This window comes from Archocentrus centrarchus, chromosome 10, assembly GCF_007364275.1.
Source record: "Archocentrus centrarchus isolate MPI-CPG fArcCen1 chromosome 10, fArcCen1, whole genome shotgun sequence".
NCBI lineage: Eukaryota > Metazoa > Chordata > Actinopteri > Cichliformes > Cichlidae > Archocentrus > Archocentrus centrarchus.
In genome coordinates, this window is record NC_044355.1 from 3,925,114 (window position 1) to 3,948,685 (window position 23,572).

At 40.6% G+C, this 23,572-nt stretch overlaps 1 protein-coding gene across 4 annotated transcripts in view; it reads right to left on the bottom strand.

Annotated features, from left to right (window-relative positions):
* ldb2a (LIM domain binding 2a) overlaps positions 1-9,443 on the bottom strand; it is a 104,871-nt gene extending 95,428 nt beyond the window's left edge. For all 4 annotated transcript variants that reach the window (XM_030740010.1, XM_030740009.1, XM_030740008.1 and 1 more), the window contains exon 1: positions 9,174-9,443. In XM_030740010.1, the coding sequence (XP_030595870.1) occupies positions 9,174-9,305 (132 nt within the window). In that variant the 5' untranslated portion in view covers positions 9,306-9,443. The remainder of the gene's footprint in view (positions 1-9,173) is intronic.
* Positions 9,444-23,572: the final 14,129 nt, after the last annotated feature.

Consider the following 23,572-nt stretch of genomic DNA (forward strand, 5'->3'; position numbering starts at 1 on the left):
TCTCCTTTAGTTTATGATGAAACATTTCTATCCTGATGGGAGTGGTCTCTTTGAGAATAATAATGACCCCCCCCCCCCCCCCCCCCCCCCCCATCTGTAGGACCCAGTGATGTGTTTGATGTGTGTGAAAATAATGTGAGTCACATGCTATGACCTTTGCAGTCACCAGATTACAACCTAATTTGACATCTATGGGAGACTTTGGACCAACATATTTAGAAGTACCCTTCACTAGTGTCACAAAAAGGCAAAATGAAAAAAATATCATCATCATCTAGAATCAGTCCCCCGTCATTATACGTTTATATTCTTACGTTGTTTATCTTTAATTTTCCACTGGTCTGTGCTCTCTGCTTGCCGTTTGGTGCTGAGCAGGTGCAGTGCGTTTGTGGACACTGCCAAAAACTGCATTATGAGAACAGTAAAGTTGCAGGCCAGATAACTAAACAAGGAGCTGGATCTCACTATAAAGTCCTGTAAAGCCAAAGGGAACTACAAATGCAAGCAATAATTCCCTGTACGTTAATCACTGAGAGTAGACCACTGACATGTAACACATTCTCAGTATAAAAATGTTGATAACAGCCATTTTAACAGGCATCATTTAGAGGTAGGAAGGCTAGTGGACAACACCGACATCCTCCTGGGATGCATTAGTTTGTATGTTGTTGAGTTACTACAGTTATATTGGCGTCATGCATTGTCTCTTGTGACCTGAATGACTTGCATCCCTTTCATTAGAACTAAAAAAAAAAAATGTTTTTCCTCCGGGGATTCATAAATGCATCGTAATATCTAATTATTTATAATAATTAATAAATAATTTTACACTGCAGGCTTTGTGAAAACACATTAATTAGCCTCATCGTTAACTTTGTATAAGACTGGACAGTGAATGTATCTCAAAAAAAGTAATTTTGTGTCACTATTCAGTGTTTTCACACCAGACAGCAGCTTTCTAAGGAATAAAATAATAAACAAGCAAACAGTATTCATCGCTGACTGCAGTTTTCTGAGGACGAGACTACATTTCTTTTCAAAACTATCAGCCTGTCCGCTCACCTTTTAGCTGTATTATTCTTTCATTTACCTGGGGGGGGGGGGGGGGGGGGGGGGGGGGGGTGTTAGCGGGGAGTTAACTAAGGGACGCAGAAGCTAATGTGATTCAGTCCTTTCAGTGACTGGCAGCATTATGAAAATCTAAAATGTTTTTGTTTTTAATGTAAGAGCGCCGCAGCATTTTACGAGTCCACAATAGCAGATGTCTGTTCGTTGTCAATAAGGCAGTGAATCATAATAACAACACATATTAGAGATTCGGTTGATAGAGGAATAAATAATAATGCTGTTTATTCCAAGTAAATAACAAATGGTGCAGACTTATTTGAGCTATTTAGCTTTTTCTCCTTTGTTTTGTTTTTTCATGTGTAGGAGGAAGCATAAATGCAGCATAATGTGTTTATCTAGCTAAAAACGATCTTTAATTTGCCACGTATTTGATAATTGAATCATTAAAATCAACACTGTCAATCAGCACTTTACATCTCATTAACTGAGATTTGAAGCTTCACTGATGGTGCTCTTTAGCTGCAAAGGAGAATAAACATCTAAACATTTACAATGTAAGAAGAAGACGAACAAAACTACCAGATGTGGAACAAATTTCTGCAGACCGTCCTGAAGTTTAATCTGTTAACAAAAAAAAAAAAGTGATTAAAACTCAGCTGTGTCACATTTGAAGTCTTTAAGTGACACTGGTTTGTTTTCCCTGATGGAAGATAAATCCAGCAGTAATGGTTCAGATAAGGGCAACATGATGTTCAACACTTCTCTGGTAATTACTGTCAGCCTGTTTCATACACATGCACTGCAAAAATGTTACCAAGTATTTATTCAATTTAGATAGGCTTAATTTTTTAGAGAACCACGGATACTTCTCTCTGACACCAAAAGTAATCATAATTTACAAAAGAAACATCACGTTTTATTCAATACGTCCTGAAACTAGCGATGGAGCCCATTAAGTCATCGCAAAAGTGTTACTGAGGGCACACAGGGAGGGCTGTTTTCCCAGAAGCTTTTGTACAACAAGAAGTCTTTGTCTTTGACCGAGCAGAAGAGTGCGCCCCCTCCTGGTCATTAGAAAGAATCCAGGTTTGATTCTGGCTTTACTTTTTCAAAGCTGCGAGCTACAGCTATCTTTTGTTTTTGTAAGCTTAGAAAGTGCTTAGCAACACCCCAACATCCCAACAAAGTAGCTAATCAGGACATTCTTGTGCGAATGTCCCGATTTGCTACTTTGTTGCTACAAATACCAACCTGGAATATGTAAAGTTGGGTAATGTAGTTTAATCACTATAATAACTTGGATGATTAATAAAAACTGATGATTTTAAGCTGTTAATGGACTAAAGTTTTCTGCAGTGGTGAGGGGGGGGGGGGGGGGGGGGGGGCTGCATGTACCTCTGTGACTATGTCGGCAATCACTGCTTGTTGCTGATGATGGCTGGCTGGAAAACCCCAACAGAAATGAGGGGACAGTCATCTCTACTACTCAGTTTCTGATTTAAGCTGACAAATTTCTTGGCTTATGTTATTATTAATGATCAATACAACCTGAAAATCCTTTCCAAGGTGACTTGAAAACAATGTAAACAACAGAAAAAATGTTGTTGGGAAATTGGACTGCATCACTTTCAAAAACAAGTGAAACTGCCTTTTTGATTCAGCTTCTCAAATGTGATGATTTGCTACTTTGACTTAAATTATAATAAATGTAATATCAGTGGAAGAGCTGGAAAAAAACAATCTGAAGGTTATACCTTGTCTATTTTCACAAGTTTCTGATATTTTGATATTTTTATGGACCAAATGGTTGTATAAGGACACTGAGCCATAATGAAAATAATCATATACAATCTACGTCTTGCTGTGTGAAACCATCAAGTGAAAGATGATTCTCACTGACAGAAATCGTCAGGTGTGTTCTTGGTGGCTCATCTTTAATCCTTCTCTGTGAACCTTACAGCTCAGTGCCAACTTGACCTCCACATCATAAGCCTATTCATGTCAATCTGACACGTCGAGCTGATGGGAACAGATCCACTTTGCTCCTGACAGGAACAAGGGATTTGGCCATAATGAACACTCCGGTTTCTCCAGTTCCAAAGTCGAGCCAATGAGTCAGGTCTGTGGGGCCATTTGAATAATGAGAATGAGACTAACTATGTGCAAAAGACACAAGAATCCAATGAATGACCTGCCAATCACTGTTACTGATTGCTTGTCTGTGTATGCTGAGGAAGAGTGTGACCAACAGAACCAGCATCAGCAGCAGCAGCAGCTGGAGAGAGGTTTCTGAACGCAGCCCTGTAGCTACTATTATCGCGCCTCTATTAAAATGCTTTTGTTTTCCTTCTGTTTCGCCCTCTGTGTTGTAGTTTTACTTACAGTGTTATTTTGTGTCTCCGCTCTCTGCCGCTGAATATTAATGCCCTCTATGCTAATGGCCTTACAGCAGCTGAGGTCGAGCAAGCTCCTCCTCTGAATGTTAATCCGCTGCCTCATTTGCATACGCTTAAGTGTCAAATTCCCCCACAAATCATTGCAGCTGCCTCCGTACGATGAGGCCCCCCCCCCCCCCCCCCCCCCCAGGCGACAGCACAGAAACAATGTGGTCACACCGTATGCATAGCATCAAATCCACATCAAAGACTGTTTAGATTGCCAGGTCACAGCGGGTTCACATTGTGTAAAATGAAGGTAATGGGATAGCAGTCAGCCTGGTGCAGAAATACAGCCAGGCAGGTAATAAGTATGAATGGAGCAGGTAATAAGGTTGGGATAGAAGCAGACCCCGAGTCATCTCAGCAGCAGGACTGTTTTAGCTGCAGCACAGTTATCAGTTCAAAGGTGAGCGCTGATCCCAGACAAACACACAGGGCCGGTTGTGTCGTTAGCTTTTATTCTTCCTTATTTCCATGTGTGCCTCTGAGTGCATGGCGGGTGAAAAGGTTGCTACTGAGAGGGAGAAGGAAAAAAAAAAGTTCCTCGGGATTACAAAGGCAAAGTCTCACCTGCAGATAAAAGTATTTGCTTTGTTAACGAGCCTAATACTCACAACATGACATATCTGTTATCAGTGTTCATGTTTCAAACCAGAATTCACTGGGAACTGTTTTGAAAATCAATTATTTTCCACATTTTCAATTTGGTTACGCTGTTTTTGTTCACTGGGTTTTTATTTTTTAGTTAAAAAAAAACCATACAATTTAAACACATCACCATGGTGGGAAATTTACCCCCCGTCAGTGTTTTCTGACATTTTATCAACTAAAAACATCATTAATTAACCAGAGAGAACAGTGTTCACTGTTAGTTTGATCATCACTGTAGTCCAGCTGAAAGGATCAGTTCAATCATCTGTGATCTTCAAAAATGAATTCAGCAAATATTCCAATAATCGATGAATTTTCAGCTTTCAAATGAAATATGACATGCTCCTTTTCCTTAAATATGTGACGATAAACTGAACACTGTTTGGTTCTGAAGTGCTGGTTGAACAAAAAAAGCAATTTGCATGCAAAGATTTCAGTTCGATCCATCCGTTAAACTTGAAAATATTCTCTAGTATAATAGTTACTGCCACTACAACCTATTTAAATACTTCTGAAAAGTATTCAGCAACTACTTAGATAATTAACTATTCGTTTTTTTTAAAAAGCACACTGAAGCTGAAACAATACTCCAATGCGATGATTTACAGTAAACTGAACAAAACATATGGGGTGGAATTTTGTCTAATCAACTGACTGGTTAATTGAGAAAGAAAACAAATTATATACATATCTGTGTGTGTGTGTGTGTGTGTGTGTGTGTGTGTGTGTGTGTGTGTGTGTGTGTGTGTGTGTGTGTGCGCGTGTACCTACAAGTACACCCTGAAGCCAAACCAAACAATTTAATGCTTATGTTTTTATTTTGGGGGGCTGCAGGAAACAAACCCATAAATGTGAGAATGCGTACGGCCTAAATTAAACTACAAAACAGAAGTGAAACTAGTAGCAAACACTCTCATGCACTAAACATGATCAAAACTGATAAAATATGCTGCTGTATCACTGCAGTCCATAAGGCAATACTGCATGTAAACCAAAGCAACAAAAATAGTCTGTGCAATTTTATCAATTTGCTTTTCTTCCCTTGCATGAAGCTTTTTCTATAGATTTCAATAAGTTGTACAGACTTTCTCTCAAGGTAAGTAAGTCTCCTCTAAGTGTCAAGTCCTTGAGTCCCGCGCCTGCCAGTGGGAGCTGCAGTTGCACCACGAACCAAGCAAATTCAAACGCACACTCATGAATAAGACAACTGGAAGTATTTCTGACAGAAGACTAACTTCAGACGAATCCTTCAACACTTTTTAAAGGTGGTGCCATACTGAGGCTTAGTCAGCTCCCCCATTAAAAAACCTACTTAAAACGGCAGGAATGCAAACTATAGTGAGTCATTTTGGCTTGACGGTTTGCCAGCAAGCACGATGTTAAGTACGCTCTGAGCTATTCTTATTCTTAACAATGGCAGCGCTTTCACGATATTAAGCATCTTTACTCGGGTGATAATTCTGACAAGACTGCTGTTTGTAAGCTTGAAATCATTTTGACAGGATCAACAAAATATAGCAGCAACCCCAGTCAAATAATGTCACTTCATACTAAAATCCAGCAGAAGCAGTCAATATCATATATTCTTTTGGATGATTTAACATGTTCTGTGTCTTGTTCTGTGTATCTATTAAACACACACACACTCACACACACACACACACAACAATAAACCCCGCCTACTTATCATGACATGTCAGGAACGGTTTCCATCCTCAAGACTGTGGCCACATGCTAAAAATCCAGAACATACACTCATATGGCAACTGTCCAGATCTCCATAGCTGGTTAAAAACAGATTTGATGTCGATTTGCTTCATATCAGTGATTGGTGCTGGCAGTAAGTCTGTTTGTGGTTCTGTTATTCAAGTTTTATAAAAACTTAAATAACAGTTTGTCCCCAGATAAGTAATGTCTAACTATGGGAAGACACAGTGTGCCAAGCTAAAAAAAAATGGTATATTCCTGTTCATGCATGGCTCATATAACACGTGCATATTTCTTTAATTGGTGTAATAGGACTGGCTTGTGCACTGGGAATGGTTCCTTATTTTTTTATATAATTTTAATAAGGTCAGAAGAAGACTCGGACACATATTTGAAGTAAAAAATTGCACATTTTTGGCAATTACTCTTAGAGTAGTGTCATTTGTGGGCGTCCAACCAATACATTTTCAAGACTGAAAAAGTGCCTCCCTGAAACAGCAGTTACCTATTAGCAGTTTAACTATTAAACTCAGAAGGACATGGATCTGGAACATCTGCTAGCAGCAAAACCATGATAAAATATTCAGTAAACTATCCAGCAGGACAATTTGGTTGTTTTCTTCTAATGGAATCCACTTTTTTCTTTTTTCTTTTTTTTTATTTGAGAGGGAGAGAGACATCCCAAACTTCCTGTTTTGTAAGAACAGCAGCCTGACCCCGCACTGATTCTGCTCTTGTTTCTAAATGTGCTCTGACTTATAAAGTTGTCTTAGAGGAGATGGACTGAGCAGCAAGCCGCCCAGTGATAAAACAAGCAACAGAGTGACCCTTCAGGCACGCATCATCATCATTAAGACACCATCACCAGCTAACCTCGCTTTACAGGAAGTAAAAGGCTCCAGTAAGTCTGCTTCATGAGGAATGTATAATATTTTGCGCAAGTTTCCACCCTCAGTCTTAGTTAAGGCAAACTAGACATTGTGCTGTATATGTAGATCTGTAGAGGGAGATTTATTTTATAACCTTTTTGCTTTACCACGTATACAATAACTTTTTTTTTTCTTAAATGGTGGCTACTTTGCATTCATAAGGATAATTACTATATAATTTCGTTAAAAGCCTGAGCTGAGCTGCGTTGCACATCTGGATGCAAACAAATTGCAAAACTCGAGGCATTTATTTCGCTACTATAAGACATTACTCCTTCCTCATTACATTCACCAACTGCATTTTAATCGAACAATAAGCGCATCGCTAAAGAGAAGACATATGATACACTCTCACCGCAGAAGAAAGGGAGAAAAAGATGAAGTAGGAAGCGAAGATACAATGAACACCAACAGGAAAAAAAACCTAATTATGTTATCATGCAATTATATCATTTAGACTGAGGAGAGGTAATGGTTTAAACTGCTATGTGCCTGTGTAGTGTGTGTGTATATTCTCAATGTCATGTTTGTCCGGGCTGTATAGGAGTCTGGCATTGCATTAAAACAAATGTCTTGTAATGTCTGGGTATGAATGTGAAATCGTGCATGTGTAAGTGCGCATGCTGTTTGGTGTGTGTGTGTGTGTGTGTGTGTGTATGTGTGGTACAGGAGTTGAGGTCCACTGGGGCTTGGACCACTCCGTATGAATAATGCATTAGGCTGGGCCATTGCATCTCAGCAACATTGCCTTGGTCTGCTTAAAGTTGCAAGTTCCTCTTTAGGAAAGTCAGCCCCATTCTGCAAGCTGCTGCAGTAACTCAGCTGGCTTTAAAGGATTTCTAAAATGACTGTAAAATTGTCACATGAAATAATTTAATGGGTATGTTTCTCAGTTTAAAATGTCTTGGGGGAATCCAATTCTAGCCTAAAAGCTTTAAAGGGTAACAAGAAGTCAAATTATTTAAAAAAGTAAATATTTAGAGCTAAAACTATTAGGTGTTCAGCTGACAAATAACAATTCATCTTACAGTAAATGCTGAAATATCTTCCAGCTCCTAAAATGTGGGTATTTTCTGTGATTGTAAACTGAGCATCTTTGGGATTTTCGACTGTAGGTCAGAAAAACGAGGCATTTTTAAGAGCTTACATTGAGCTCTGGGAACCTGTGATGGGAATCTTTTCTCAATTCTAACATACCACTGACACAATTAATCAGTCAACTGGGAAATATTGGTAAGTAATAAAAAAAAATAATTTGTTGCTGAAGCCCTTATATTTTCAAATGTACAGCTAAGCTGTTTTGCTTATGTGTTCCTCTAAAGATGGTTTGTGAGGAGAACTTGACATGTTGGATGAACTTTTTATCTGCAGATTTACACATTTGTGATTACAGAACAGATGCTGAAGACAGCTGCTCCCAATACTGTACAACTCAGAGTGGGATCACCAAAGGTTCAGTCTGAATGACACTGTATGCCACACACGCTTAGCGCCCAATGAGATGAAGCATCAGCAGACTGACTTGAAATGAATTCACCCCATGCAATCATAAACGTGCAATCAGGGCCACTTTCATTCAGAAAATCTAATCGGCACTGATGAATCATGTGTCTTAGGATACATTATTTTGCAGACCAGAAACTTCTCACTTCAGTGGACAAACTCTCCTCCACATGGAAGAAACACATGCAAATATGCAGAAACCATGCAAATTGTAAATGTATGCAAATTAATTAAATCCAATGAAAAGGCTACTTTGCCTCGGTCTGCACAGCCTATTTGAACAGTCTTTGTAGTCTTGGTAGATTTTTAATTTTCAAACTTTGTTATGATTAGCCTTTATGTAACTTTCTCTCAGAAATGTGCCACAGTTTAAAACCACAATCGTAACCGTGATTCAACGCGGTGCCCTGATTAAAAGATTTAAACTGCAGATTTCATGTGTTTAAAATCTATTTATGCTGATTTTTTTTTTTTTTACTTTTATTATAACAACTCATTCCAACCTCAGGTGACTCACTTGCTTGGGTGACAGTAAAGCCGAGAATTTTTAACAGGTTAATTGGCCACGTGAAAGGAAAGCACCTCCTCCACACATCAGCATTTTCCAACTTCAAATTCAAATTTTAGGACTACAACTAATTACTTCAGAGGATGCATATTTCTTGCAGCGTAGACTACAGACCGGAGCCTGTTTACTTTCACCTTAGGAATGTTTGGTACTTTGTCTTTACATCCGTATCTCCTGATTGACGGACCCTTCCGAGCTCATCTTTCTGTCCAGGACCGGCATCTCCGTCCCTCCTCTCCAACCCGCCACCCTCCTACCGGTACCTCGACCTAAACGGGACCGTGTAGCGGTTACGTCCGGCCGGCTCACCTCTGTGCGCGCCTGCAGCCGCTTGTTCATCTCGTAGATCCGATACTCGGGCTGGACCATGTAGGGCGAGTGTCTCCTGTAGAAGGGTCCGAACGGAGAAGAGTAGAACGGGTCGTGGGTTGGGTTGGACATGGTGGCTCCTGGCGAGGCGCACGGCGCGATTTCAACATCCAGCGGGCACAGCAGCGCACATGGGAGTGCGATGCTCTCCGAAGACCCCCAGTTGGAAGCAGCCGCTGTCGAGGCTGAGCTGCACTCTGCAAGTTGGCCTGCCTAGTTCGCTGCTATAGCGTGGTGCTGGAGGAGGAGGAGGGAGGAAAGGGAGCAGGAGAGGGGGGGGGGGGGGGGGGGGGGGGGACGGTGGGTAGGAGGGGGGGGGCAGAATTGAAGGGGGAGGAGGGAAGTCGTTTCCTGTTCCCTCAAGACCTACACTCAGTTTTGCACTGTTGCAAAGTTCAAGTAAGATCTCAACGTTCAGTGCGTGTATGCGTTTCTTTATTTCCTGTCAAAAGTCATTCTGCGTAGGCTCTTAACAGCGAAAGTCCCTTCTTTACCTGACATTCAGTGTTTTCATTATGTATTTTATTTCTTCAAAAATATTTTCCAGCATATCAGATTTTAAGCACGCCTGCCAATACCGGCTGAGTAAGGCGTGGTGTTCGTGGGGTTCAGATGCATGAAGCAATGCATAGGCATCAGTTGCCACAGCAGTGCAGGCAGGGTATTTAAAGCATGTTTCACACACAGAGGTAGATCCAATGTGCTGCAAAGAGAAATTTAAAGAGCACAAGCAACTCAATTTAAAGTGAAAACCGGCAAAATTTAGAGTTAGTGCCTGCTCTTTCACATATAATATATTGACTGGAATAACAATGCTGCCTGTTGACGGAGGTGCAATATTGATTGCTAATATAGCTCTTGGTCATGTTTTGACTGAAAAGGAGGTGAGAGTTTGTTGCAGCACAGGGTCAAACATCTTCACCGTTAACAGTAAATTTAGCTGCTTATTTGATTTTTTAAAATAACAGTAAACTCTAACCTAACCCTTTTAATAATTCAGTGCAATTTCATTTATATAGAGCCCATTCACAACAGCAGTTTTCTCCAGGTACTTTACTGTAAGGTAAAGACCCAACAATACCTGTGTGAAGGGATTACATTTAAATCAGCCAGTCTTATGCCTGAAATTAAAAATAAACTTCATACTGACCTTGACTGGAACTAAATTTTTTCTCTTTTTTTCAAATCCTGAGCTACACTTTGTCTGAGCTCCAAGAACTGAAGGTGTGAAGCCTCACGGTAACTGATGACAGCACACAGATGCTGATGGGGCCACACACTAAACAGTCCATTTTCTGTGTAGCATGATTTCATAACATTGTATTGACTGCGTTGCCTCTGGCCGGTGCTGCTAATGACAGAATCTCCCTGACGAGTTATGTACCAAGTGGCATCGTTGTGTGATTAAAGGAAGGTAGGGGAGTGGGGTGTTGTTTTTTCTGCTGCTGCTGCTACAGTGTCACTCTAATTCTTAATAACACAAAAGCTGGATTTTAAAAACATGCCGGGATCGCCTTTTCATGCAGTAACTGTGTGAACAGTGGTTTGCTAACCCATCAGATTTAAAGCCACCGTGTGTAGGATAACTGGATGAATGAAATTTCCAGTTCTGATAGCCTACAGTGTTAGTACTGTGACAGACAGTTATGCAATTAATGACGTTAATCAAACTAAGTAAACATGGCTAATTAGGTCATTAGTCATGACTATGCTGTTTTTATTCATCAATAAACTTCACATAGTGTGAGCAAAAAAAAAAAATCTAAATGCAACCTTTGCCTTTAAACTGGCACCAGTACAAAACAGCAGTTTGGAGAACTTGTCATACTGACACTGGGGCTGGATTTGGGCTACTGACAGAAAACACTGGGGAACAAGACCTCGCCCCAGTGTCTTCTGTCTGCTCATATAATCCCAATCTGACTCTATGATACTGAGATCGGGGCTTTGTGCAGGTTAGACCATCTGCTGCAGCACATCTTATTCTACTCGCGGCTGAAGATAGCACCATATGAGTTCAACTGTACAGTGGCGTGGTGGTTAGCACTACCGCCTCACAACAAGAAGATTCTGGGTTCAAATCCACCCATCTAGCTGGGGCCGTTCCGTGTGGAGTTTGTGTGTTCTCCCTGTGTCTGTGTTGGTTTTCTCCAGGTACTTCGGCTTCCTCCTGTAGTCCAAAGACGTGGGGTTAGGTTAATTGGAGATTCTAAATTGCCCTTAAGTGTGAATGGTTGCCTGTCTCTCTGTGTTAGCTCTGCAGCAGACTGGCAGCCTGTCTAGGGCGTACCCTGCCACTTGCCCTATGGCAGCTGGGATAGGCTCCAGCCCCCCTGAGACCCTGAATTGGACAAGCAGAAGAAGATGGATGGATGGAATACATTTAGGAATAATCAGGCACCTCCTTTATGGTATTGCATAATAAGAATCAAAACTCTTAAGCAAGATTTATGCACAGCACTTGTCACCATAACCGTGAACTATATGTAACCTATCACTAACTGACAGGCTGGATTCTCTTGATACCGTACAAAAAATGTAAAAAAACAAACAAACAAAAAATGATTATCATCAAAAGAGCTTCTAAAATAAGACTGGTTACAACATGATTTAAGTTATTTTGTTTTTGTGTTCACAACCACCTTTACCGTTCCTGTCATGTGTACCTCTTTTTCTTCAGTTAGCAACTTCTAAAATGAAGTGAGGATAAGAATCAGTTGCATCTACGCAGGTCTTAAATTGGCATGGAACTCTGCTGATTATACATCATCAGACTGCAGATGATTTATTTTGATATGACTGTCTTTCTTGTACATTTATTAATGAATAAACATGACTACATTTAAATGGCAATGCCTGTATGCAAAGGAGTTATTTATAATTCCCATCATAACTAGTTAGCAAATGATGACACAGGTACATCATGTTGCAATAACGCTATATGCAAACAGCAAAACACAGATGGGCTCTAATTTATTTCAACATTTTCACAGTACAGTCCATGCAACACATTTCAATAATATCATTTACTGTGACAGTATGTGTTACTAACATGTTGAATTTCCAAACCAGGCACACCAGTGCTTTGACAATCTTTTCTTGGCACACTGATTAAGATTTCCTCCATGTTTGCCTGCGTGACAGATTAGGCCTGGGCTGCAAAGTAGCCACAAGAATCTAAAAATAAACAGACACTCAGGCCAGACATAGCGTTGCAACCAAATCTCAAATTAACTGCCCACACTGGGAATTAATGAACAGCATTTATGAAGTCTGACTTTTAATCCAAAATGGCTGAATGGGGAGAGGCAGTCTGAATCGAGTGAGATAAAAGTTGTAATCCAAATGCCTCAGGCATCCGGTTGGGTAATTAAAAAAAAGTTTGAAAAATCTATTAATAAACCTTTAATTAAAAACTACATTTTTAATATCTCAAGACCTTTTCAATTGACATTTCTAACAGGATTTGGTTGCCCGCCTAAAGCGCTTACCACTCGAGTGTGGCTGCAATACAGTACATTGAAGTGAACAGCTCATTTAACATATTTCAGTATTAACTTAGTTGTATGGTACAGATGATAGTAAACACAACCTACATCAGTGATGTTGTGCTGTACAGCAGAGTATCTCTCTGCTGAAAAGATACTGAAGAGAATGAAATGAACATTTCGACATTTAGTCCAAATGTCCTCTGATTTTTGGAAAATCCACAACAACGTGATAGGAAAAAAAACATTCAGGAAATTTAAATGGCCTAATTCACCATAAAAGTCTCTGAAAACATCAGGTAACAGTAGGGTGATATGACCCATTTATATTTTTATTAATAGATAAATATGGGCATCAAATCTCATCAGCAAAGCTCTCGTATCAGACTGAAATCATGAAACAGCATATGAATCACATGTTATTACCACACTTCTCTTTGTATATTTATTTATTTGTTGGTTGGCTGTTATTTTGTGCTATTAACATTTCTCTTTGATAACAATACATCAACTTTTTGAGTGGATTTTTATGTCCTTGAAATGTGCCTGATGTCCATGTTGATCATTTAAAAAAAGATCACACAGGCAACATGTGTCCTACAAATTATGTAAAACACATTTCTAAATGCTTGGGTTGTGTTCGCCAGCTCAAATGTTTCCAAACAAGGAAGTGCAGTGTTTCCCAGCCCACATCAGCTGACTGCTCAGCTGATACCCTTCCACACATCCAATTGAAACATGGCATATAGGATGTGCTATTTAAGCTGCCTTAGCCTACCCACAGTAGCTGCACATGTACAAGCAGCTTTGCAACCCACTTGCAGCCCAGTTGCTGCTTTCGTGCTGTGTCTGACTTAATCGGTGTCATATTTGTAATCACTGATGCATGCTCTGCTGCGTGCTGGGTCTTTCCATATATGCTCCAGAGCAGAGCAAGATGGCTAAATATAAACTACTGCAAGTAGAAATAACAGCCATTAATCAAAATTATTTCTATTTCCATTATTTAGCGGAGCATGGGTGCTATGACATATTTTGCATCATTTGCAAAACATACATTTTCGTGCTGTTGTAATTCTCACTGTTGTGTATATAGAGTCCAACAGTGTAATTGCATAACAACTTGAACAACTTGGGACCACACAGCCACAGACAGGGACGGCCAAATGGAAAGTGTGACTTGAAACAAACACGTTTGAATGTTAACCTCTACACCTGTCATCTGTGTGTGGCTAACTTACCTGGATGAATGTTAATGCGACATGTGAATGAAGTCAGAATTAGGATCGGAATCTGGTCAGACTCAACAAACCACATCTGGAGGTGGTCAAGCTTGTGCTGTGATTAGAGCTCAGAAAAGCAGTGAGTACAGTTTGACCGCATTCAAAAAGAAAAACTAAAGGTCATCTAACTCCTCCGCTTCCCACTCAAGATACAGGTGGAGGTGCTGAAGCTGTTCCGATACCATTTTCAGACATTGCACACCGAGTGTAAACGGGGGTTTGAATCAATTACTTATGATCAAGCTCAGTGTGGAATAAGCAGTATGCATCTCTGTGACTATTTCCATTATTTAATTTCATTTGAAGCATATTACATTCAGAATCTTAACTAACTTTTTGAAAAATGCAGTTTTATGTGTAATCAGTGATGATCTATGAACGCTGAAGGATTATTGTTCAGAAGTAGGAGCGTATTCTGTTTTGACCTTAATGTCTACAGTTTCTTTGTTCTGCAGAAGGTTTAGTTCAAATTAATTGCGAGGGGCTCTTTTATTTCCCAGCTAGTAATTAATATAACTGATGTATATGTTGTCTTTGCGGAGGAGGACATATTTAAGTGCCGGTCAATGAATGAAAACATTGTTAATACTGAACATGACTTCTGTATCCTCGACTTTGTTTCACATACTTTTGTGTATTAACTTTTAATCCTATTCACGCTAGGTTTTTTTTTTTTTTTCACCCTCTAGGATAATAAAGTTGAATTGAATTAAATTGAACTTCGCTGAAAGAAAACCGAATGCACCTTGAGAGTTTGTTGAATGTTTCAAGCCTCGGCCATTTGTTAAGTACAGCAGATGCATCAAGGATGGAGAAGGAGAGATGCTTTTAGTTGTGAAACAGCAAGTGAGGGAGACAAAACACTTGTGGATGAGAATGGAAATGGGTCAGGACACATATAGACACTCTGCTTCTGCTGGGTTCCCTCTTGGTGTTACTATGGTAACTCACCCTATCTCCCTACCTACCTACCTGCCTTTAACGCACAAACTACACACCTTCACAGCCGTGCTACAGGTTTTGCACCTGAACGCACTGATGCTGCTCCTGTTCGGAAGAACCCGGCATCACGTCTTATCCTGTTTCACAGCGAAGCGTGAAAATGTAAAGTTGTAGCTGTGTTTGATGAAGCCTCTGCTGGTGTAAACAGTCACACTCGTCTGAAACGTGTGCCAACACGCACGATGTTTGGGAGTAATTTGAAAGCCTGGAGGAAGAGTCTGATTGTGGTATTAATAAAAGGAGCTCACTAGTGATTGACAAGCAGTGATGAGACAAAAGAGTTGATAAAAATAGAGCAGAATTTCTCAGTGAAACACAAATAAACCACCGTAACCAGCTAAGTAACACCACCTTCTCCTGTCTAACTCTGACCAGATTTAAGCTGCTCGTGGAACCCGCCAAAGTAAAACTCGCAAACTCAACTGTGAACACTGGGAAGTGTGTCCCCTATTTTGAGCACACAACTGTTTTCCAAATATGGATGAAATATACCCCGGATGCCGGAGCAGCAACTTCTATGGTGGAATCTCATTAGCATCGTAATAGCTTCCAGGCTCATTTGCATTTTGCCGTGAGTGATTTTTTTTTCCCCTCTCACTCTCTTTCCTCTTCGCTGCTGGATGGAATAATAATAAAAAGAAGAAGTAAAACTTTAAAGCACCATATTTTATTTCATTATTTAAGTTAAACAAATTGTAATTGAAAAGCACTTTTCAATTATGCTATTTCCTCATACTGGTGACAAATGAGTCTTACAGTTGTGTCAAGCAATTATAGGAAGACACACAAATCTACAAACTAATATTTGCATACAGGGATGACAAATTAGTGTAAATAGATTAATACATGAAGTAAATGTTTTTAGTTCTATTTCAGAAAAAGCTAATATGTGGATAGGTGGAGGATAGAAATATGTTTACATCAGCATCCTGAGCTGCAGTGCTGAAGTGGCATGACATGAAACCATGATGAAGTCTGTTGAGACAAAAAAAGAAGAAAATAAGAAAATTAGACTTTAAAAAAATGAAGAAAATACTAAAGAAAACATGCATATCTAATAAAATAATATACTTGCCAGGTCAAAAAATGTCAAACTACATATTTAAAGTGATTAACTAGGTTTGTGTGATGCCCACAGCCTCTTTTAACAAGGTGGTAATGTGTCCTTGTGCTGAATACAAGGATACAAACACACAGTGCAGCTTGTTAGACATCCACACTCTTCTTCTCTCATGCTGAATTTTTGCAGCGAAGCAGCTCAGCAAGCAAAGAGTTAAAATTTTCAACCAGTTCTGCCTCTGACACACACACACACACACACACACACACACACACACACACACACACACACACACAGAGACACACAGAGACACACATGCATGCTCGTATCCCCACAGCCCATCACCCCTGATCACACTCAGACGCATGCACACTCCCACGCGCACACACATGCACACACAAACCCATAATTCCCAACACCACCTCCCCCTCTCCCTCCTCACCCACTGCCTCCTCCACCTCCTACCTCCCTGGGCCCCCCCCCCCCCCCCCCCCCCAAACCTCCTCCTCCATTCTCCATCTCTGCCCCCCCACCACCCCCACTCCCTTCCTCCCTCCCTCCTCCACCACCGCCCCCCTCAGGTCAGTTAATAAGCGAGCCTGAGCCTGTGCCTCAGCGTGGCTGTCTGGAGGACATGCAGAGCAGTGTCTCCTGGGAATTGGCTCATGCAGAATGCTGCTCCACCGAGAGAATGGAATTTTACCCTCGCTAGGGCTCCCAGCCGCGCCGCGCAGCAGGAAACCTGACAGACACACATGCGCACACACACACACACGCACACACAGAGGTACACTAGTGCACATGCATGCACGCCAACACGTGCTGCAAATCAGCACACATCCAACATCCTCACACACATAGTGGTCCCAAGAGTACATTTCTTGAGACATCGCCCCATCCCTAAAATAAAGTGACCACTACCTAAGAAAAACACTTATTTTCCCCCTGAATCATCAAGAAGCCATCATTAAGTTAATTGCGACACAGTCTTCGGGGACACACGGTGATAGTCTGTGATGCACAAAAGCCTCCATTTCACTCCAGCTAATGTAAACACACACGGTTATGAATGCAGGGACATCAGTGGGGACAGTGCTGCTAATGAGTTGTCCCGTAGATTTAGAAACAGTGGCTCTTCCACACTTCTGTCTCAACTTCAAATGTTGAGAAAGTCACCCCCTCTCCCCTTCCTTCTCCACCTCCCCTTCTTTCATTCCTCCTCAAACCCACAGCTCCATCTATCGGCGTCCCTGTGTTACACAGAAGAGTCTGTAGGCACTGGAGAGCAAACACTGAACCACTGGATCGGATTCAGTCGGATATTGTCATCACTTTTCTAGCAAGCCGGGAACTATTTTGTGTTTAATGCAAATTAAATAGAGTGGAAACAAAGTGCAAACAAGTTTTGCAGTAAATGAACAAAATGAACGAAAACAGACGAATGAGCAGACGTGATGGCACGGGAGCAAAATGAAGTAAATATCTTCTCTCAGTGACCTTTAACCTGTATTTTCTTTTCTTTTTTTGTCATTTAGAATGTCTGTGAATGTGACTGTGTTTCAGGACAAAATGACAGAGGTCTGATGAATCATGTTGCCCAGCAATACTGCGTATGATTCATGCCTCCAACAGAGTTGTATTTACTCAGGAAAAACAACACTCACTGCTCTGAGCCTGCACATACATGTAGACAAGATTCAGAAAGAGTGGAAAATATGTTTCTGATAATATGTTTTTGCAATTTTTTATCTATATAAAGGAAGGTAAAGTGTGCTCTCATCGTGAGCGATTATGATATTTTTCTCTTTGTGAAGAGATTTAGCTGATTTAAGGCTCCAATCCCATTTTCTATGGTTGCCGGATGTAAACAGAATCTGGACAGGATCTCCAGAGAGAGATCCAACTGCCTTTATGTGTAGATTAGCGATGGGATTAGCAGTCGCACAGATTGTTAACCGGTGTTGCTGAGGAATGAATTGTTCACAGACGAGTCCGGGTCCTGTTGCTTCAAAGTAAATGTGGAAGAGCTTGGATTGTCAGGCAACCTTTGAGGCAATTACTGTCTGTGCACAGTGTGGCTTGGACCTAATCATAAACACGACTATTTGTATTTGTTGTCTCCCTCCTTCCTGCCTCAACGAGGAAATTATCACAAAAATTATACTGGTAAAGGCGGTGATATGAGGTGCAATGTGAAAACACACCCCCTAATTGTAAATGAGATTTTTTTCAAACTAAATGTTATCCTCCACCCCCAACCACACCATGACAGTGGTGGAAAATTTGTGGAAATGGTGGAGTAAAAAAAAAAAAAAGAAAGAAAGAAAGCCATGCAGACAGATGCAACCTTCACTGAGCACCTCTCCATGAAATGCTGAAGCCAAGGTAACATTTACACCATGAAAACGCTCCAAATAATAACACTGACGCTTTATTTCTAAAATATTCCGGCACTTTTTGCATTGTAAATATTTTCCATCTGCAACATTTGTCAGGTGTAGCATGCAGAGGTTATCATTATAATTATTTTTCTTCTCTCTCATGGAGCACCTCCAGTGAAAAAGCCCAGCCTGTCTCAGCTCTGGCTGTTTGTAGTGCAGCAAGCCGAGGCAGCAGCGCTCTCTTTGGGATTTAGCCTTTCAAAAGTCCTCGTCAGATTTGCAGCGCAGACGTACTTCTGCTGCCTGCCGCCCCCACATCTCTGCCCCCCCTTCCCCCAAACACCACCACCACCACATCTCCCCATCCCTCTAACCACCATCCCTCCCCTTCTTCCCCCATCAACCTCCTTCCCCTCTCCTCTCCCTGCTCACTCTGCTGCAGATGTTTTGGGTATGTTTTCTTAGTGAGGAAGCTGCGCCAACTGCCAAGTGCCGACAAAATGCCCCTCAGTCGTCTGCTGCAGTCGCTGGTGCAGCAGCAGTAAAGCTGGCCAACGGCTGGTGAGGTAGAAGTTAGCATGAATGGCAGCCAACATTCCAGAGACACAGAGAGGTCATGTAGAGGTTAGACCCAGTGGCTGCCAAAGTGCACAATCTGCAGGATCCTAATTATCCAACCTGCAACAGAGGAGTATCTTTATGAGAGTAAAGTGAAAGTTGCAGCATAAATAAACACAAATGAGTCTTATCGCTGCGATGGTTTGTTGTGTTCGGACACAGGGCTCCAGCGCTTTGCGCTACAATGTGGCAAACATTTACTGAAGGGATTTCAGGTTCAGTTTGACTGGAACAGCCTGCTCATTAACTTGCTTGTTGTATGGCATCAAATCACAACAACTCAGGTGGAAAACTTTTCTTACCAAAAGAATAAATCAAAATGCTGTGCACATAATAGGGGGATACCTTATCCTGTGTTCCCTGTCCACACAGGAAATTTCCCAATTTTTATAAGTGCTGATTATTCAGTGACTGCTATCCTGAGTGTTGATTATGCACTCAGAGTGGATATGGCTTGGAGGCTGTTCAAAACTATCTGAAAGTGTTAAATTAACTCTGATGGGGACGGGATTACGTAAATACTGGTACGGCGGTGAGTGTTAACACCAACAATGTTGCAGTTTTCATGTATTAATTTCAATGGTGTCAGCAGCTGAGGAGATTCCAGTCAGTGTTTCTTCACTTATTGGCATCAAAATAGTGTTCACAGGTTTTGTACCACTCTTATTACTGCCAATTTTTCCAAATACAGCTCCTTCTTCAGCTTCAATCACCATGTAGTATCTATACAAATAACCATCAAAAAAAGTTAACATTGTTTTCATGAAAAAACTGTCAGCAGCTGCCTAAACCCTCGTTACAATAAAAAAAAAAAAGTCCTGTTTTCATTTATTGGCATCAAATAGTGTTCACTGGTCTTTACTATTTTAATAATGAACATTATGACAGTCCTGTCATCAGCACCAGTCACTGTACCATGTGTAACTAATTACCTTTTGTTTGGGAGACGTTCTATGAAGCATTTCAACCTAATCAGGGGTTGGGTCAGATTACTTTGAAATGTAGTCAGTTACATCTACAAATACATACTAATTACTAAGTAATTACTTACTTAGTACTAAATAATTACTGAGTAGTTACTTCATATGAATTAATAGGTTTCATAGTTGTATAACCGTATAACTGACATTTTAAAGAAGCAATTAAAATGTAACCAAGTGACAATAAAAATGTTATCTAACAATATTTCCTAAATTTTTGCAAGCTGATCATTTAATCCCAGTTACATGTAGCCTATTACTATCAACCCTAATAAGTACATATAATAAAAAAAATTTTAACATGTAAAGGTGATTAGTGTGGTAAAATCCATATTTCCTGTATTTATACAGCTGCATTCTGCTTTATAAGTATTAAACATGTGCAGCTTTCCAGCAAAAGATGATCAGCAACTTTACCAGTTAACACCTGACTGTAGCATACTGTAATGAGGAAATTTTTCATATATTACTCAAACAACTAACATTCAACTATTAATAAGTTAATGCACATCTATGTATATTGCACACCATCCTTAGTAACAGCTCTGCACCACATTCTGGTCAATCAACATGTATCATATTTTCACGGATCAATAAACACCTGTACCCTCTAAGTCAATCAATAATTATGTAGATAACATCACAGTTTATCAATATTTGTCTGTACCACATCTTCTACCAACAAGCATTTTCTGTAGCGGGTGAGGCTGATGGGAGACCAAACTTGATGTTCAGGAGAGAAAGAAAGAAAAATAGCTGGCTGTGCTGCTACCATCCCCCATCTCGTAGGCATGGCAGCAGCCTCGCACACATGCGCCTGCACACACACACACACACACACACACACTTGCTCCTCAACACACACACATACACACAGATACACATGCATACAAAGCACACATACATAAACGCACGCACACACATACACGCACAGCCCATCTCTCTCTGCTACCTGATGTGAGGCAGAGAGAATATTCCAGAAACCAAACACAATGAATGTTCCTCTGCTATTCATACAAAACACAAAATCTCACTGCAACGGTCCTAATTCAGATTAAATCCATGCATGCATTTAAAGCTGCTCTCTGCACTCTCAAGACTCTAATTTAAAGCGCTAGTGCTAATAAAATATTAGAGTAGAAGAGAAAAAAGTATTGTGTGGCTTCAGTGCTGGAAAAATAAAGTGTTTTAAGAGGCGGCGTCTGAAGGAGAAGAGCAGCTGTGATGATCTGTAGTGGTCCTGCTGACCTTCCTGCACCTTCATAATACAACACTCACAGTGGCTCAGGGCTCATTCGCTTCAGCTGTACAAGGTTATTTCTTGGAAATTTGATGAGATTTTTAATATCAAAGATGTTTTAAGCATTTGAACACTAATTCATACAGTTACAGTTCCTTCCAGCGTCACAGGGAGACTGAAATTTGGCACGTGAAGGAATTAAAGTAGGACGTTTTTTCACAGTTTGATAAAAGTATGGCCAGGTTTTGCAAAAAGAGAAATGAACTGTCTTTGAGCAGATGATATACTAGATTTGAACTTGCCTTTAAGATATATCCTGCATTGTTTTATGCAGTTTGTCTGAAGTTAAACTTGTCAGGGTGAAAAAACAATAATTATCAATCATGTCGGTTGTGTGTAAAACAGGCATGTGCACATGACTTGCTCATGAAATGCAGCACATGTAAATTTAAACTTTCAACTTTGTGTTCAGATTAACTTACTTAAATTTTATACGGTCAAAGAGTTAGTCGGACCTTTAAAAGGGGTTCCTGCTAGCTGCTTCAAATGTCAGCACTTAAACTACTTATAAAATTAACCACTTACTGCTCTTGGTTCTACTGTTGCTGCAGTGCTGCTCCTAATGCAGTTTTTATTAGTACAACTTCTAAACTATTGAAAAGGCTGTCAATTATTTCTAGTTCTGCTGCCTCTGCTATTGCTACTCATGCAAACTACTGTATACTTGTTTGTTATTATACAGTCATTATATTATAGAACTGCAGCCTCTGTTGGCAGGAACAAAAACACATCACGAATTCATTAGGATATCAGAAAGAACTGCGCTCACTTTTGCTTTAGAGGAACTTGCACAGCAAATGTGAATGTCTCTGTGTTGCTGAGTTCTGTGCATAGTTTATGGAGTCTGTGCACATTTCTTTGGAATCCTCACACAGTCCAAAAACATGTAAGTCAGGTTAACTCTACTATGTGACTAAACCACATGTAAAAAGTCAGAATAAACTGCAGACTGCTCCTGAGCAGGTTGTGTCCTCATCACTGTCTGTTAGAGCTGTAGAAGTCCGCTGTGGTTTACTGTCATTATCCTCCAGACTTTTTAACTAGCAGCCAACTGGACACAAACCTCACAGTTCACTGCTTAATTTATCCCCAGTGTTTACCTTGCCAGACTCTGCCAGTGTCCTTGCATCATCTGCAATCCCCCACAATGCCTTTTTCTTTCCAGGCTTTGTGTAATCGGCATCATCCCAATGACGATCAATAGCGCCTCAAAATTACAGCGCTGGGCTCAGTGCTATCTCCAGTCCTGCTGATTATTGGACTTTGCATAGTGTTGAGTCGTTTTTTTTCTGGGCTCTGGTCTTACCAGCAGCCAGGTGTAACATGGGAATGGATATCTGTTTGAATAAAAGCCCAAAGCTTCTGGCAGCTCCAGTCCAAATCAATGTTCAGGCCAGGGCACCAGATACATTCGTTTCCCTTCAGAAAGGAGCCATTCTTTCTTATCTCTCAAGTTTTCCTGACTTCGATCACCTCACATACCCCCCCACCCCCACCCCCAACAAAAAAATATTTTAAAAAGGTTTTTTTTTTTTTTCTTTTTTTGCAAGATTGTGGGCGGTAGGGAGGTTTGGGGGAAAGGCTGAAGAGGGGATGCTCCCTAATGAGCTTTATAGAAAGGGTGCAGCCACGTTAAAATGAGAGGAAACAGACCTCCCACTAAATATGAATACCAGAAAGATGCAAATACACTCAGCAGCGAATTTATTATTCTGAATATGTTCGGAAACAAAAGGCTCTGGAAAACAGAGGGAGTGAAAGCGAACTGCTTCACTCTGCTCCTCACTGCCTAAAAAGAAATAAATAAATGAAATAACAGGGAGGAAAGGGAGAGGATGGGAGAGAGAGAGAGAGAGAGAGGTATGAAAAAAACAGGCAGGGAGGGTGGGGGGGTTGGGGGGGAGGAAAAATCCTGGGCCCTGTTTCTTCTATTTTTTTAAGCAATGGCATCCTGTGTTCTTGGATGTGTCGTTACCATGGCAACTGTAACTTGGTGACCTCGTTATTTCTACCTAATCCCGCTCTGAAATTATGGTTGCTCCACCCTTTTGCCTGGCTGCCCTGATAACATAATCATTGCAAATGAGGCAGGGGAATGGAGAGGAAGAAGAAGGAGAAGAAGAAGAGGAGGAGGAAGAAGAAGAAGAAGAAGAAGAAGAAGAAGAAGAAGAAACACATATGGCACAGTGTTTTTTTTTTCTTTTAAACCAGATCACCAATAGCTGTG